Genomic DNA, 18981 nt, shown 5'->3' on the forward strand with positions numbered 1-18981 from the left:
CAAACTTTTTAATGAGTTATTTTAAAACAGAAGTACTGTTGCCATGTAAAACTCAGAAGTAATGCTTGATTATTTCCTTTGAATTATCTATGTTCTGAGCAAAGATTTGATATAGTAATCATCTCTTCTAAAATGTTATATGACAGAAACAATGTAATGCTAACGAAGGGGCCTAAGTGTGTGGCTTTGAATTTTAGGTTCTCTCTGATTCCAACATTGATTCTAGATAATGCTTCTGTATATGTATGCTACTTGATGCAAATGACTAAAAGTTATCTGGATCTGATTTAGTCATGCTCAAAAAGTACCATATTGTGTGGTTATAATTGTGTTGTTAGCAAACCATTACATTAAAGATAATTAAAATTATCATTTCAGGAACTGTTTTTAGCTATCATCTCTTTTCTTAGTTGTTGCAAGTAATAAACTCATGCAACTATCTAGGAAAAACATCGAACCGCTTGTCTTCGATTTTCACTCCTATGAAACAAAGATGGCTTTGTTTCCTTCAATGCATTATTCTTCAGAGCACTGTCACAAAGATTACTCTTGTATCACCTAAAAAAGATCATCAGTAATTTCAAAATTTCAGACCTTTAATAAAAGTGGGATTAAAACATATTTTAGACAGAATAAAGCATTTGTATAAATTATCAGCAGCTTATTTTATGATTATTGCTTCTTACAGGCCTCTAATGAAAAATATTTTCAAGGAGAAATACAATTGTAAAACCAATAGTCAATGAGTTTTTTCCACATAATTTTAATTTTATTATGTTTTTGTCCATGGAAGGCCGAATCAAATTGTTCCAAATAGAAGAGCTAATGTCTCTCTTTATCAGCGTGAGAATAGGCTATGAAGTCTTTTCTCACTAGTTCTTCTTATAATGGGAAGAGGTCTTGAAAGTGTTGTAGGTTCATTTTTTACCACTTCATCAATTTTCATGATCAGAATAAGAAGACAGTGAAGCTTAACCTCTAATAAGAGAGATAGGTGATTCCTGAAAGAAGAAATTTTCCTTTGAAAATTTACCATTACTTTTTCTTATACCATTGCTAAAGAATCATAATTTCATAGGTTTTTTTTTTTTATAGCTGAACATCATCTTTGTCATTCTGCATTCTGGTGTTTATTTCATGTTCAATAACTGAATGCTAGCCCATCACCTGACTATTCCCAGGCCATGCAGAAAATTAGTGACAGAGTAACAGAACCCAAGCTTCTGTTCTGTAGTACATGTAGTGCATGTAGTATAAATGTCAAATTCTGTGAAATACACAGATATTATGTAAACCTAGAACCTCAGACTCTAGGAGGAAGTCTCAGGCCACAATTTATAATGTTAAGGCAATTATTTTTCCTAGGAATATGTTCAGTACTTGTAGAGAATAAAATAGTCTCCTAAATTCACTTCTAGAAGTTTCTAAGATTGTTCACAAAATTAGCAACATAAAATGAAGCAAAAGTGTTTAAAATATCTATTTAATATTTAAAAATACTCTAGAGGCAGAAACACATACACTTTATTTAATGAGGTCACAGCACACTTGCATTGGCTTTCAACCAACTTAACTGTATTTTCTAGGGGGAGAAAGGAACTACAATCAATACAAACAACATATATAGTAATCCTGTTATTCCAGTCAATGAGTTATATCTCCCTATAAATATGTAGACAATATCAATCTGATTTGATTTCACTGGATCCAATTTTATATAAAAGTGCAAAATTTTTAGTGCAAAATTTTTACTCAGTTAATATTTTAATCAAAATAGAAAAGTAACTTGCTAAATGGTCGTATTTAAACTACTGAAAATATCAACATACATAGATTCTTTAGCACAAAAAATTTCTCTAGCTTTTGATTTACTTAAAAACTTTTACATTTACTTATTTCAGAAGCAAATCCACTGGAAAAGGATTTATCTCCTAAGCTAATTATGATTACTTACTAGGTAAAGAATTTGTCTTAGATAGCCAACATATAAATAATGCTTTTCATAGTCTGCGTAAGGATTTGATATATTAAAGTTGTTTTCACAGTTATATAGTTCACTTAACTCAGATCACATAATCTATATATCCAATCCATATATCATCCCTAAGAGTAAAGTTATATATTACCCACTTTTACCCTCTGAAACACCAAACTTGTAATGCTTAATATTTGATTATAGTTTGCATTTCTTGGTTCTGGAAATATTTGCATGACTTTTATCCAACTTTAAGTCTTTTAAATTTTGATATATTTTTGTATTTACTCATATTCTTTTTGGTCCAAAAAGACTCTAGATTTCTTAAGGATGAAAGTGATATCTGCTATTAGGATTTTTTGGTATTACAAAAGACTAAAGTGATAAAAACACGATTCAAAACTGATATCTTTGCTTCTAGTTGTTTTATAAATTTGTCACCATTTTTTTGATTTTGAAAAAAAGTTATGAAATATCTTTTTTGATGGAGAGTTTTTAATGTGAAATTGATATTGGATATTATCATGAATTAATTATAATTTGCTTGAAATTAGTAATGATATTGTGAGATCTTTATTTGCTTGAAATTAGTAATGATATTGTGAGATCTTTATTCCTATGAGAGGTAAAAGATTAATGATGCAAATGTCTGAAAGTTATTTTCAAGTGATTCAACATCTACCACTACTACCAGAACAAATAGATGGATGGATGGAATTAAAAAAAAATGATTAGAAAAATAATGTCTGATTAGAATTTCCATATCTCAAAGCTTTATTGGATTGATAATTTTAGCTTCCAAAATAATATCATTGAAAATTCTGATCTCCTCTTCAAAAACTGTGATCTCATTGAGGGAAGAAAAACTTTCTGTAAAAATCCCATGAGAATCTGTATGTTTCTGTCTGTTTTAAAATTAGCTAAAGTCTTGAATATACCTAAACAAAGATTGTATTATTTGTGTTTATGTTGTCAATTACACAAGTCTGCTCTATTGCTCCTGGTAGGAAATATTTAATACTGCCTGAATACCTTTGATTTGTGCTTAGTTTCTTTGGGGAAAGCATTAATCAACATTTTTCTCATCCCACTTCTCATCTTCTATGATTCACATGTGGGAAGGGAGGGAAGGGAGAGAGTAGAGGCTGGTTTAGAGACCCAGGCACTGGAACCAAGTTATCTGAGTTCCAATACTGTCTCAACTACTTCCTGGGAAAGTGATCCTGGGAAAATGATCATTCTTTGCTTCAATATCCTGTAATTACCTGTATCCTTCAAGTACCTGTAAAATAAGGATCATTATAATACTTATTTCATGAGTTTTAGTCAGATAGGAAGGGTAGTATTATTAAATCTCTTATAGTAGTGCCTTGTACATAATAATTATTGTATTTAGGAGTTTTTCTAAAAGATACTTTAAAGCATTTTTATTGTCTTTGAGCAGCTGTGCAAGTGAGTCGCCATTTAACGAGCAGTTTATGAATACAATGCGTCTTGGTCAGTGCCACCCCTTTCAGCACGCTCATCAATTCCTTCCCTATCCATTCCTTCCTTACTCCTAATGTTGTAGGATTATAACATTGAATTCTTCTTTTATATAAAAAAACAATAAAAATTAAAGGTAAAAATTTAATAAACACTATTACTGTTTTTTGATTCTCTCATTCATTTGTCATTTTGGTGTCGTAATTGGCCTCTGTGTAGAATTCTTACCTGTGTGTTCAGTGGGTGTCACTTCTACCTTTAGAGTGTGCATAATAGATGACTTAACTTGTGGTTATGATACAGTGATTCATCCCCCCCCCCCCCCCCAGCCACTGATTTACACCTTCTACCAGTGATGACACACGTGATCTCTTTCTGTGATTCAGGGAAACTCACTAGGGTGACTTTCTCCATTTTTCATCAGAATAGCTCCAATCAATCCTTCCATTCTTATCCACTTTGGCATGTCTCAGAACATCTTCCCAGAACCCACCCATCTACATGAGGTTATATCTTAAGGGTTTCTTCAAGCATTCTTTACTTTCACCAAATGTATTTGTAAGTATATTTTATGTGGGATTGTTAATGATCACCTCTTTCTTCAGCCTGTAAACTCTGGGAAGATAAGGATCATGTTTGTGTGCTCAGCTTTGGACCCCCAGCACTTTAAGTCTGGCAGTTAGAAACTGCTCAATAAATGATGTGCAATAAATACATAATGAATGAATTGATATAGAAATTCAGTCTTGAAGTACAATTAAAAAGGGTCTCTTGCATGAGGCACAAGTTGTGTAAGGGGTAAAGAAGCTGTGTTTTTATTATTCATTTTTGTAATCTTGATATTTTTGATTATTGGGAAGTGGATTTATACTCAGCTAGAGTGTATAAGTCTGGTGTGTCCTTTGGTTTGACTGATTTCTGCGTTGTTCCTGTTTGCAAATATTTTGTAAATCATCCTTATTAAAAAGGTTTTCCTTTTGGAATAGGCATACTAATTGTCTGTGTCAAATTAATGAGCGAAAAACAATCCATTAACTAAAGTATCATTTTGTTATATAGTTCATGAAAGGATGAAGAAAGGTAATTTACTTAACATAAGTTTAAAACTATGTCAGAACTGTATAATGTGTAAGTACCTTGAAGAAGGACTTGAATTGTTACAGAAAAGCTCTTAAAGTGACTTAGTTCAATCTGTCAGTTTCAGTACTTCCCTAAAACTAAGGTACCAGAATAAATGTTCTCAGGGATACACCACAGAGCATTTAATCATTAGATTACTTGAAGAACTCTTCAGCAGAGAGACACACGAGGGAGGTGGGCAAAGGGAAATAAATGTACACTCGTTCACTCTATGTCAGAGACAATTAGAGTAGGGTTTCTCTGAGGAGTAGCCATTGGCATTCATATTTCCTTATGGTATACATCAGCATCTTTAGAGATATAAAATTTCCAAATGCCTCCTTGATAACTAAGTATATTTCCTTCTTTGAGGCATTATTCTGAAATTGCGTGGTGTGTTTTATTCTTTGTTTAGTAAGACAAGGACACTCTACATTAAAGAAAATATATGTACATAATAATGGATATTTCAGATGAAGGCTTGTATTTTCATTTGCCTTTTAATATATAGGGTGCCTCTAATGTTCCAAGAGCAACATAAAGAATATAGAGCTCTAGTCTAGACATTCCATCAAAAACCATGTTTCCTTATTAAAGAATTATGATCTCCAGCACTTAAAAAAGCAATGATTTCAGAGGGTGAGCCAATATATTCTTTTTTTTTCCTAGGAGGAAAAGTAGCTCTGAGCTTCACAGGACAATGAGTTTTCCATTGTGCTAGTACCTCTTTACCTTCTCTCCTGTTGTTTGCTTCTAAAGCAGGAGAAGACCTTCTTTCTTAGACTTTGATCTCTTGAAATACACATATGTCTTCTTCTCTCTTTTCCTGGGAAGGTTTAAAAGTGTCTGGGCAGTGACTGATCCTTTCTGAAGTACAGGCATGAATGGCTGCTACGGAATGAGGCTGCGTCCTATGCCTGAACTGCACATCCAGGCAATGTAGCTCTGAGGAGGACAGGGAATGAAGAGACCGAGGCATCACTGACACCAGAGAACCACATCGTGTTTGTGAGAATCCATATAATTATGAGCCTGTTTTAAATTCTCATAAAATCTGCTTGAGTTTAGTAAAACGAATGGTAAACCTTAGATTGATGATTGTATTTTCAAAGAAGTGATGGGTGCTTTGAATTTCCTGTTTTTCCTCTTCTCAGTAAGGATATCATTGGCCTATAGGAAGGCCAATACAATTAAGGAAGTATAAAGCTTTGATACATGGTGTGAATCCATCTGCAGAAGTTCTTCTTAAGAGCAGATAAAGGCACTTTTAAAGGTGTCCACGTTTTTTGGTCTGGTCACGGGATACTATTTAATAAATTACTTTTGTCAGGCCCTAAGTGGTCACCTTTGTACACCTGAAAATGCAAGTTTAATGCAGATTTTCAAAGTGCCTAAGTTATTCTGAAAGGATAATTTATACATGGAAAAATAGTTTTTTTAAAAAAAAAAAGTTAGAAAGTGGCTACAATGAAAAAGAAGTGTTAATTAAAGACAGATAGACGTGCTTATTTATAACAAAAGTTTTTTTTAACCTCCAGGATTTACTTCTATGGATTAATTATACGTCTTGGGCTGTATGATGGAAAATTTAAAGGATTTTTTCCTTTTCAACTCAGAATGTCTATTTTCCATAGCACTGATCACAAATAATTTGCAGTTTGCTCTTGTATGTTAGTTCTTTCTGATTTCTTCCACTAGGATATATATGCTGTATCTCCATTTCCCACTAATTTTTGTTTTTCAGACCCTTCCCATAAAACCAAGCACATGCAAACATTCATTAATTATTTGATAGATGAATGAAGAATAAATCTGTCTTGATCAAATTTTTTAAATAACTGACATATTTCCCTTTGATGGGGTGAAATATACATCATTTGCTGGAAAGTGCTATCACATGATGGTTGGGTGATTTTCTTGAACCCATCTGCTTGGGTGCAAATCCTGATTCTCAAACAATGGCTGGCTGTTTAGCATTTAATGGCCTTTGTTTCTTTTCTCAGGAATCAGGAGAATAAATTACTTGACAGCTTTGACATGCTTAGGAAATATATATAATAGAGTTATGCCATTCTGGCACACAATCAGCCCTTAAAACTCTGTAGTAATACTGTTATTAAATCAGTTTGTAAAAAGAATTCTTTTTTAGGCACTCATTGCTAAATGAAACAGAGTTATGGCAATTATGTGGATATTAAGAAATATTTTGCCCCAATCATCTGAATCATGTAGTTCAAGGCATATTTTAAGCATACGTTATTAACATAATTTACTTTCTGGAAATTAGGACATTAATTTTATTTATTTAACAAACTCTAATGAAGTCAAACAGAGTGGTGTAATAATTGCAAAGGTCGAGCTCAGCTTTGGATTCTGCATTGCTATTTTCTAGGTCTGTGACCCTGGACAAGTCAATTTAAAACTTGTAAGCTTCAGCCTAAAAATTGTTTTATAATAAAATAGAGAGAGCTGTAGTTCTGGAAGAAGTGAAAGAATTGAGTGTGAATTGAAGGAATTTTTTTTTCTAATTTATTCAATCCTAAGCAAACAAATTAAAATTTTCTATCTCAGAAGAGCTTATCATTTTAAAAGGAAATTGTATTATGACAAATATTGACAAATTTGACCCAAATCATTTAGCATTCAACTTCTTTTGTGCTGCTAATTATCAAGCTAAAACACGTGAGTGTTTAAGAGCTGAGAGTTTTTTTAAATGAATATTTCTGAGTTCTTTAAAATTCATCATTCTACATACAACCCTGTTTTCCCTCGCCTTTCCTCATCAATTTAAATTTATGAAGGCACTAAGTAAGGAGTACAAATCTCTTGAGTAAGGTTATTATTAAAATTTCTATTAATATTTATACTGTTGACTATGTTCAGCCACCTTGTAAGTCACTATTCAAATCCAAGCAGAAGTGTGGGTTGCTGAACTTAGATCTCCTGGAAAAGATGGGAAATGCTTCTGCTGAGATTATCTAGGAAGTACTTCCTGGAGCCCCAGTGTGACAAGAAAAATCTCAGCTCATTCTAGAGTAGACTTCACAAATCAATCTATTCCAAGTGTTTTACTCAGCTCATGACTGGAATAAAGATGTATCAATCTGCATATATCCAAAAGCTACTAAGGCCAGAACATCATGTTTTGATGAATGCATAGAATGTTCAGAGTCCCCAAATCCAGAGCAATGTATTTTATTTTAGAAAAAATTAGGAACTGTGATAAGGTAGGATTTCCCTGCTTGTTACTATCAGCAAATGTTTACTGTTTTATGTGGAGAGGAACCGATGAAGACAGGCTTGGATGGGCGGTTTGTCCGTTAATAGTTCTCTGTTTTGTTTTAACTTGTGGGTATTTAATAGTCTCTAGAAGTCTTGGCATTATAATAAGCACTGCTGATATTGCAGGGATTCAAAACAGGAATACCATCTGTAAAAGAGGTGTTGGTGTATTTCCAAAATTCCATTTTCTGGACCCTAACATGAAAGCATACATCAGTCACTATAAATCAAATACTGTGATTTAACTAATCAGGGTTAGCATTAACTCAGGATTCTTTTGTTTCTCGTGAAACTAAGTTCTGGAGTACAGTGTTGGCCTGTGGAACTCAGGCCTAAACACTGTCCCCTCCCTTGCATGTTCTTATAAAGGACATGACTTACACAAGAATATATGGTTCCTTAAACTTAGGAATTTTATGTCTTCTGTGTACTTAGACTATCAATCTTTAAGCAGTTGTACAAAGAAGTTGCCATTTAACAAAGCCATTTATGAATATGATTCATCTTGATCGATGTCATCCCTTTTACCATTTCTCCCCTGCCCACCCTTTCCCTCACTCTTCATAATTTTGTAGAAGGAACAGTGGATTCTTGTCTGCATTTCCCCTACTTCATTCACCTACCTCTTTCCCTTAGACACCACTCTATCTCTTGCAATTATCCGCTTGCTGATATTTATTTTGTTGAGTTTGGACTTTCCATTCTAAGGAATTACACTATTTGAGTTCTCCCTTGAAGCTACCCTATTTCAGTTAATGCATTTGTACATACTTGCATACCACCAAGCATATTTAATCATAAAGTTATTAGCCCTCACATATAAAGGAAAGATGCATCCCTTCACTCTCTGGACCTTACGTGTCTGATTTGCTTCACTTTACATAATTTCCCTAGGTCGTTCCATGTCTTTCAAATGGTATAGCATCAGTTTTTCTGTTGCATAAGTAAAATTCCATTGTCTGTATACACAATATTTTTTTGATTAGTTTGTCCATTGTGGGGCATCTGGTCTGATTCCATACATTGGCTCTGGTGAGCAAGTAGTGCTGCAGTAGTGCTTTACTATATTCTGGTTTGTAGTCTTTTTTGCTTCTGTATATATTTTTTATTATAAAAATACTGTACAGAAGGGTTACAGTTACATGAGTAAGATAATGAGTACATTTCCTATCGATCATTTTTAACTCCTCCTTTGTTTTTCTCCTACCATCCCTTCCTTCCCCTCCCCTCCAAGTTATAAAGTAAGTTTTCAACATAGTGTCTGTTTTTTTTTTTGGTTGGGCTGAACTCTTGGCCTGGGCGCTGTCCCTCAGCTCTTTAGCTCAAGGCTTGAGCCACAGCACCACTTCCAGCTTTTTTCTGCGTATGTGGTGCTGAGGAATTGAACCCAGGGCCTCAAGCATGCGAGGCAAGCACTCTATCACTGAGCCAACTTCCCAGCCCAACATAGTGTCTTGTACATCTCATTGTTACAATAGGTCATCCTGTATCCTTATTTCAGCATTTTGTTATTTTCCTTTTCCTCCCCAAATCAGATAAGGTGATGTTAGGGAAATGAACCCTAAGATACGTATTCAAATGTTCTTTTTTCTTTCATGTGATTGTTTCTAACACATTTGTAAGATGATTTTTTTGTTGCTTTGTATGTCCCTCCCCCACAGTATAACCCCTGCTTTCACTGTATTTGATGTCGGTATAATTTGTGGAGGGGAAGGGGAAAAACAAATTGTTTAAATAGGGATACAGGTGGACCCATTGCAACAATGAGATGTACAAGTCGTTATGTTGAAAACGAACTTCACAAATTTGGTGATGGGGGAGGAGGATTGGGTGGGAGGACGGGGGGAGGATAGGAAGGGATGGGAAGGGGAAACAAAGGAGGAGACTACAATGCTTGATAAGAAATGTACTCATTACCTTGCCCATGTAATTGTAACCTCTCTGTACAGTATTTTCACAATAAAAAAGAAAAGAAAAACGTATACACAAGATGCAGGGCACCAGAATCAAATACAGTGAAAACGGGAGTTATACCATGGGGGAAGAACATACAAAAGAAATAAAAAAATCACATGGTACATTATGAATACATTAAAAACAACAGCAAGAAATGCTCAGGAGTAGAATGACTGGATCATAGGGTAGTTCTATATTTCATTTTTTGAGGAACTTCTATACTGTTTTCCAGAATGGTTGAGCTCATTCACACTCCTACCAACAGTGTAGTAGCTTTCTCATTTGGCCACATCCTCACCGGCATCTGTTATTATTAGTTTTCTTGATAGTGGAAATTCTAACTGGGATGAGGTGGAATAGCAATGTTGTTTTAATTTGCATTTCCTTTATGGCCAGAGGTGTTGAATGTTTCCTCATGTGTCTATTGGCCATTTTTACTTTTTCTTCTGATAAGATTCTCTTTAGCGCATTAGCTCATTTTTCAATTAGGTTATTAGTTTTCTGAGGGTTTAATTTTTAAGTTCCTTTTATATTACAGATATTAGGCCATTGTCTGGTGTGTAGCTGCAAAAGTTCTTCCCCCATTCTGTTGTAGGCTGTCTTTGATTTGCTGTATTTCTGGGTGTTTGTCAATGAGTTCTTTCCTGTACCAAGGAATCCTAGTGGTTTTCCCACTCTTTCCTGTAATAGTTTAATGGTTTCAGGTCTTTCACTGAGGTCTTTGATACCTTTTTTTTTTTTTTTTTTTCGGTTGTGGGGCCTGAACTCTGGGCCTTGACGCTGTTCCTTAGCTCTTCAGCTCAAGGCTAGCACTCTACCACTTGAGCCACAGCGCCACTTCTGGCTTTTTCTGCTTATGTGGTGCAGAGGAATCGAACCCAGGACCTCATGCATAAAGCTACGTTCCCAGCCCCTTTGATATTTTTTTTTTGTGAATTTAGAGTTTATACAGTTTATAAGGTCTTATGATCATCATTTAATTTTCAATAGCTGAGAAAGAATTTGAATTCATATCTGAGATAAAATTCATACAATTGAGTAGGTTAAGCTTTGTTCTACCTCTTTGTCATCAAAGTATTTAATAACTGTTTAATCTCCATGCTAGTGCTGAAGCTTTTGTTCTCAGTATGAAAGAAATTGGCATATCTTTTTTTGCCATCTTAGATTTGATCAAATGCAGTAAAAAATTCGACATATATCCTACAAAGTTACAAAAGGTGAGGGAAGAGCCGATAGGAGAGGGAAGGTGAGACTGTCCAAGGGTGACTTTGGTCAAGATGCATTGTATTTATAAACTAAGATGCATTGTATTTATAAACTAAGATGCTTTGCATTTATAAACTCTTTTGTTAAACGGCAACTCCTTTGTACAAATACTTAAAGATAGTAATAAAAAAGTAAAATTACAAAGCAAAGATTCTACTACTGCTCTCAGTTGTTGCAATTAGCATGACTTTTCATTCACTTTGCCATACAGATATGTCCATCTGATACCTTTCACTGCTTTCACAATGAGAAAGGAAAGCTTGTCTTTTAAATGAATTATTTTTCTTCCCCATAATGCCCATATTCTAAACTGTAGCTATTTAAAATTTTTATTAATGACATAAAAATGTACTTTTTAATAAGATGAAATGAGATTTTAAAGGAGACACAATTTCAAAATTAAGCGTGGTAGTGTGTGTGTGTAATCCCACCAATTGGAAGGCTGAGGCAGAAGGAGTACAGTTGTAGGGACAATCTGAGCTATGTAGCTGGACCTGTCTCAAAAAAGAAATAACAAAAAAATGGAAGTATAATGAAACAGTTAAGGACTGGTGGTGTGGTTTAGTTGGGTAGAGCACTAGCCAGCGAGCCAAAGTGTCAGGTATTGAATTCAAGTCCCGGTCTTGGTCCAAAAAAAAATAAAAGAAAATAATTGATTATGATAAATATTAAGCAAAAGAATCACACAATTCTTTTTACTAGCAGATGGCATTTAGGTAGTTTGTACACCAAACTTCACTAACAGCAATATTTGTGGTTGCATTTTGCTTCTCTCACTTGTTTTCTATGTTACTAAAATGTGATGAGACTAAGTTTTCCCTCTGGACGTGGAGTAATAATTCCAATATCACATAATCATTGTAAGAAATATAAATGGAAGATTAAAAGTCAGGGACCTGACCTATCTCTGTGCAGTAAATGCACTGGATAAATGTTTTCCTATTGTGAAGAAATATTGAAGCCAGAAAGTGTCTCCACAAATAAAAACAACTCACTGAGTACCCTGACTCCAAGTCTTTAGAGCACACACCTGTGTTGGGATGCACTAGTGTAGATCTAGAGTCTCCAATACCTTCTAGAATTTAATACCACTCATCCTAAGAAGGTAGTGGCAGAGTAAAGAATAAATGTGTGTGTGTGTGTGTGTGTGTGTGTGTGTGTGTGTGTGTGTTTAAAGAGTGAATGTATTGGTAATGGAACTCTATCACTGTGCACTGTGTTGTTCTCTTTCCTAACAATCTTCCAAGATCTTCAAAGTAGAACTGTCTTGTCCTATTTTAAGCCTTCTGACAGCTAGCTAGCAATGAGGAAGTATGACAAACAGAACTCAGGGTATGAGTCAGACATTTGTGTGAACCTTTTGTTTATGGATTGTCTCAAAGGATCGGATCCAACCAGATGAAAAGCTGTTATTTCCCCAAGTAATGAGGTTTGTGACCAATAATGTGTAAGAATACCAAAGGAAGGAAGTCTATGTAGAACAAGTTGTTTTCAGTCTATTTTGGAGAGTAAGCTCATGTCTTCCTTTCCCACATCCTCTCCACAGCAAGTTTGTTGGCCATAAACTTGTAATTCTAAAACGATCATTTTAAAAGCAAAGTGTATTTCCTTCCTTTTGCTCAAGACTTGACTAGTTATCCAGGGAGGGGTCTTTAAGATCAGCTAAAACACCATGGCATGCCAAACCCCAAGCTTTTAGAATGCACTAAGGTATCTGAGTGAACCTTTACAGTTTTTTTTTTCTTCTTGCTTTTGATTCATAGGCCCAAACCAACAACCTGAAAGAATGTTTTTCCATGCTGTGAGAGTTAACTTGATGCTTCTATAAGGTGTTTTATGATGTTTATTAGGCCAATCAAAGGACACACAGGAAAATGCATTGAAATTCGGTCTGACAGGTATTCAAGTATTAAAGTCAATTTTCATTTATCTGTCCACCCACATAAGAATCTGAAGAATCAACTTCTATTAGCTTCTCCTCAGCATTCATCGTGCTCACACACCTGTACTGGCCTCACATCTCATCAAGAGCTCAATCAGCACGCATTCATTGGAAAATCTACAATACTGTTCACATTACATAGTATTTTTTCTTTGTGTTATCCCCGTGGTTCTGAGGAAATGATGCACAAACCACTGAGAACTAACAATGTTAAGAATTACATTTCTGAGAATTTTTTTCCCTTGACATCACTTGGTCATTCAGAGTATTGAAAATTTGCTCAAAATTGAGTATTGAATGATGACTCCAAAGTGACTTCACATATGTTGATACTCTATGTGTTCAGAAATCTCATCTGCCACATAGTTGGTTTGAGCTCTTTTTTAATAATATTTTTCCCCTTTGAAAACCATATGAGTTATACCTCACCTGTTCTTTTCAAAACCTGGCTTTCTCACCATTAACAAACGGAAATCAAACAATAAAAATAACAGTAAAGCATTGTTATAGAAATCTCTGACTTCATTTTTTGGTGATTTTTTAAAATAATCCTTGGCCTTTATGGAGCTTTGACAACATGCATAGATTGTGTTTCCCACAGCAAGTTGAGATCAGCCTCAGTCTTTCTAGCAAGTAGGAGTGATGGCTGGTGATATCCACCTAATTCTTTTATAGGTTTTGCAATGGAAGGAATATGGTTGTTGATGCTTCTAATAAGAGTACTTCCGGGCTCTGCTCAGTTCAATGGTTACAACTGTGATGCCAACCTCCACAGCAGATTTCCTGGTAAGTCTAGAACTAACCTACCTGCATTGTTTCTGGAAGGAATGGTTATGTTTGAATAGTAAATAATTAAGAGTCTTATGGGAATGGGGGTCTGCCCCTTTATGTAAGTGTGTCTAATGAGGAGACATTTTCTGGAGTTGTCATTAATATCAATATTTACACACAAAGTATTTATCAAAGTTAATATTGTTATAATGACTGTTCACAAATGTGAAAATATTGACCAGTGGCTAATGAACTTTGGAGAGGTTAGTTTCATTTAACATTTATCTAATGGATGATGTGTTTAAGTCACACATTAATTCAGACTTAAAAGTATGCTTATGTGTTAATGGATTTAAGAATAAATGCCTCAGAAAAATAATTGTGAATTGTTATGTGATATCCCTAAAATACTATTTCAAAGAAATATTAGTCACTATCTAAGTACACAGATCAGCTTCAGAGTAAATTTTACAGAAAGCTATCAATATTGTGACTATTGATGGGCATAGCTCATCATAGATTTCTAAAATCTACACTCAGTGCAGAGGTATTCTACATTTCATATAAGTATTTGTCATTTTGCAGTAGGTGAAACTACAGAACCTTAGACAAAGAAAATAATGTTTACCAAATACAATGAGTGAATTGGAAGCATTCGTGGGGTGTAAACTCAGGCCTGGGCTCTATCCTTGACCTTTTTCCGTCAAGGCTAGTGCTCTACTGCATTGAGCCACTGCTCCACTTCTGGTTTTCTGGTGGTTAATTAGAGATAATAGTCTCATGGACTTTGCTGCCCATGCTAACTTTGAACCACAATTTTCAGAGCTTAGACTTCTGCGTAGCCAGGTACACAGACATGAGCCGCCACCATCAAGCAGAAACTATTTTTTTTTAAGTCTGCTTTGCTGAATATATACCTTCAGAGTTTTCTAAACCTGTCAAAGATTCCTATAATGGAGCATGCTAAGGCAACCACATACCTGCATAGACAGAGCAATCAGTAGATAGTTCCATAGTAGAATTGAGTTTTCTATGTCAGGATAAAGACTAGAGTATATTTTAGTGACCCCCTTGAACCAGACAATGTCCAACTTCTTGGCATGCTGGGTAAACTCTAGAGGTCATGTAGGAAATTCTGCCATGGTGGAGAAAGGTAAGTCTTCTAAAGATGGGTTATTAATGATTTTGAGTGCCATACATGATTGTTTTTCTTATTTTTTATTATGAAAAATTACAGATATGTAAAAAAGAAGATAGTAAAATGTACATTCATCTTAATACTGTAACTTTCTCATTATCAACATTTTAAATTTCTATTTAATCTCTCTCCTATCACTCTTATCTCTGGAATATTTTAATATAAACTTATGTTCAATCTCCAGCATATATGTGATATATATGATGTTCTATTTATCTAAATATATAAAAAAGAATTTGAAGCATCTTTACATTTCATGTATTGCTGAAATAACACTTTTAATTTTAATTAACAACACTATTTTCAGACAAATTGCTTTTAATTTGATCATCTGTCTTGTAGATTTTTGAGTGTCTGGATTTGGTTAAATGCAAGAGTATTATTTGACATGCTCCTCTTTGCTTGTATGTCCCGTGAACTAATTAGATCTAGAAGTTTGAGTAAATTCAAATTCAATTGTTTTTTTTTGGCTTTATCTATTATATTGTGTAATGAAAGTGCCTGTCTTTATTTTGCCAGTAACGAAGAGCCATTGAATCTTTTTAAACATATTTTTGAAAGGCTTGATATGGTAATATTTCATTTTATAAAACCGACTTTGGGAAAAATGAAAGACAGAATCAAGTTAGACAGAGACAGAGGCAGAGAGAGATGTTATGAAGTCACCAATAGTGAGAGCAATAGAAGAAGACAAATTTAAGAGATTTTTGTGTTGGAGTCAGTAGAACTTGATTTGGCAGGCACAAGGAAAAAAAAAAACCAGAGGATGTTTTTAACTTGGAAAAGTGAATGTTGACATCATAACACAGAAAATACAGGATGCTTGCATTTTTTAGTAAAGAACTTTGAGTTTGGAAATAACAGGTTAAAAGCATTTTTAAAATAAGGTATAGTGGAAGCTTCTACCCAATAATAGGAAATATATACCTAGGTTTGAGAAAGGATATCAACTTATAGCTATCGGAAAGTTGAATTCTTATGTAGTGTGAGAGCAATATGGAAATAGGAATATGACAGGTTTCACAAACACTGTTATTTAGATAACTTTTGCATTGAATGAAAAAGAAGAGTAAAGTTAATTTACAACATAGCGTCTTGTGAGTGTGTCATTGTTGCAATGGGTCATCCTGTGTCCTTGTTTCAGCATTTTGTTTTTTCCCTTCCCCTCCGCAAATTAGATAAATGTATACACAAGATGCAGGGCACTGGAATCAAATACAGTGACAACAGGGGATACACCACAGGGGCAAGATAATACAAAGAAACAAAAAAAAATCACATAGTACATTAAAAACAACAAGGGCAGGGGAGGAATGGGGGGGGGTGTTGGTAGTGGGGGGGGAGGGAAGGGATAGGAAGAGAAAAACAAAGGAGAGGGTAACAATGATGAACAGGAAATGTACTCCTTACCTATTCATGTAACTCTAATCCTTCTGTACAGCATCTTTACAATAAAATAAAAATTTTAAAAATACTGGTAGTTTCCCCCACCCCCAAAAGAGAAAAAGAAGAGTAAGATGGACTAGAAATTGAAATAAGAAAGCAGTAGTTTTGAACTAGAGTCCTGAGATCTCAGAAAGGAAAAGTATTCAGAGACTGGAAATACTAATCAGGAAAGAATTGATGCTATGAGGAAGAAATCAGTGGTATGGACAGAAGAGTCAACTTTGGGGACATAGTAGCTCTTTCTCTGATTTAAAAGAGAAGGAGTAATAAAGACTCAGAGAAAGAAAGTGTGAGATACTATGTTTCCTTTCTCCTGGTAGTGGGATGTGATGAGTAATTTTTATGAGACATCCCACCCACTGGTAGCAAAGACATGGCATTATTATGGGTAGATGAAAAGGCTGATTTGGAAAAGAAAATACTGTTCAGCTGAGATCATTGGGCTGATGTTGTATCTATATATACTGTGTAGGCATTAATAAAACATGCTGATCAACAACAGCAAAAGCAAGTATTTATCATACAATAAAACTGAAATAGGTTAAGGCACATATTTATGATGGTTTCTATAAACCACTGTCACAAAATCATCTTGGGTAGTGTGTGGACTCCACTATTTCACCTCAAATGTAAGGTTGGAACATTTGAATATGGTGATGATAATCTGTATGAAATTCTACAGATTGACCCAATGTACACTTATGGTTAAGAACAAGTGATGATGTTATTCTATTATTTTCTGTAGGGCATTAGTTGCCATTAGAAGCACAACCATGTGTTAGGTAAATGTAATTGCACACAAAACCTTCTGCCAGTCTAAAATCCGCTCCCCCAATGTAATAAAGAGAGAAGACACTCTTAGTGTTGAATACAAATTACACTCAGAATGTGATACACGTCTTAGGCTTCAGAGAAGGAAAAAACTAAGAACATTTATACAGCCAAGCAGATGTGGCACATTACATACAACATGTTTTTAAGACACACAATAACTGCTCCTCAAGTAAGAGGACTTGACAGCAACATTTGTCACGTTTTCTGACTCCACCTGGTAATTGGAGTGACCATCTGTATCACCTTTATCGCTAGGAAAAATTAACTTTTTATGTGTCAGGATAGGAGGTAGTTTAGTGATTTGAAGGAAGTCTTACACAAAGTCTCTTCCTCAGAGACTGGGAGATACAGATGTTGCAACCCTCCATGTTTACATTTCAAAGTGATAGCTTCCAGATTCTAGACACAGACATACCCACATTATAAAGTTTACAAAAGTCTCATCTAGTTTTCCAACAGATTTATATACATTTCAATGAGAGGAGAAAGTACTCACAATTTCTAGTTCTGTCTTTCTTTTTTGGGGGGAGGGGGGTCGGTCATGGGGCTTGAACTCAGAACCAGGGCACTCTCCCTGAGCTTTTTTGCTAGTGCTCTAGCATTTTGATCCACAGTACCATTTCCACCATTGGCACCATTCTGGTGGCCAATTGAATATAAGAGTCTCATGGACATGTCTAGTTCTTTAAAGTAAACTCTTTTTTTGTCAGTTGTGGGGCTTAAACTCTGGGCCTGGGCACTGTCCCTCAGCTCTTCAGCTCAAGGCTAGCACTCTACCACTTGAGCCACAGAGCCACTGTGCTGAGTGGTTAATTGGAGATAAGAGTCTCACTGATTTTTCTTGCCCAGGCTGGCTTTGAACAATAATCTTCAGATCTCAGCCTCCTGAGTAGCTAGGATTACATGTGTGAGCCACCAGTGTACCACCTTTTTTTTTTTGTGCCAGTCCTGGGGTTTGAACTCAAGTTTGAACACTGTCTCTAAGCTTCTTTTGCTCAAAGCTAGCACTCTACCACTTGAGCCCAGCGCCACTTCCATTTTTTCTGTTTATATGGTACAGAAGAATTGAACCCAGGGCTTCATGCATGCTAGGCAAGCACTCTACCACTAAGCCACATTCCCAGCCCTAAAATAAAATCTTTTAAGGAAAGAGAGAGAGGAAAAATCTCTTGGACCAGGAGCATTGATTAAGGATCTTTTAATTTGCATTTCCCTTAAGATGTTAGTATATTTGGAATTGACTTACTTAGGTAACAAATATTGAAATTTACTCGTGCATGTATGCACACAAACATACACATTTATACATTCATACACACACTGTAATACTTTAAAATTTATATAAAAATCCTCAAATCCAAATGAAGGGGAAGTACCAGGAACTTTACCTTTGTGGGTATTACTTAATATTCATTTTTTTGCATGTTTGTAGAAAGAACGGAATGAACCACTAAAGCCTAAAGGTTAATTGCTCATTTCCCTCTTGACTTCTGGCTTGTTTCCACATCAGGATCAGCCTTGGCGTCATTAGGAGCTGCAAGAGCTGCTCAGATTCTAAGCAGTGAGATAGAATGACAATGAGTCTGGCAAAGAAGAGGGGCTATCTAAATGGAAAGCAATGTTAATAATGATGAGAGTAATCATCTCACCCTATCTGACCTTTGCTGTTTCATGACATTAGAACTATATTCTTTAATTTCCATAGCA

At 35.1% G+C, this 18981-nt stretch overlaps 1 protein-coding gene across 1 annotated transcript in view; it reads left to right on the forward strand.

Annotated features, from left to right (window-relative positions):
- Nucleotides 1-18981, forward strand: part of Zpld1 (zona pellucida like domain containing 1) — a 64248-nt gene that overhangs the window by 8254 nt on the left and 37013 nt on the right. The window contains exon 3 of the mRNA XM_042676981.1: nucleotides 13701-13811. Within this exon, the coding sequence (XP_042532915.1) occupies nucleotides 13709-13811 (103 nt within the window). The 5' untranslated portion in view covers nucleotides 13701-13708. The remainder of the gene's footprint in view (nucleotides 1-13700; nucleotides 13812-18981) is intronic.

Source organism: Dipodomys spectabilis, unplaced genomic scaffold (genome assembly GCF_019054845.1).
Source record: "Dipodomys spectabilis isolate Male_0828 unplaced genomic scaffold, ASM1905484v1 ptg000032l, whole genome shotgun sequence".
Classification (NCBI taxonomy): domain Eukaryota; kingdom Metazoa; phylum Chordata; class Mammalia; order Rodentia; family Heteromyidae; genus Dipodomys; species Dipodomys spectabilis.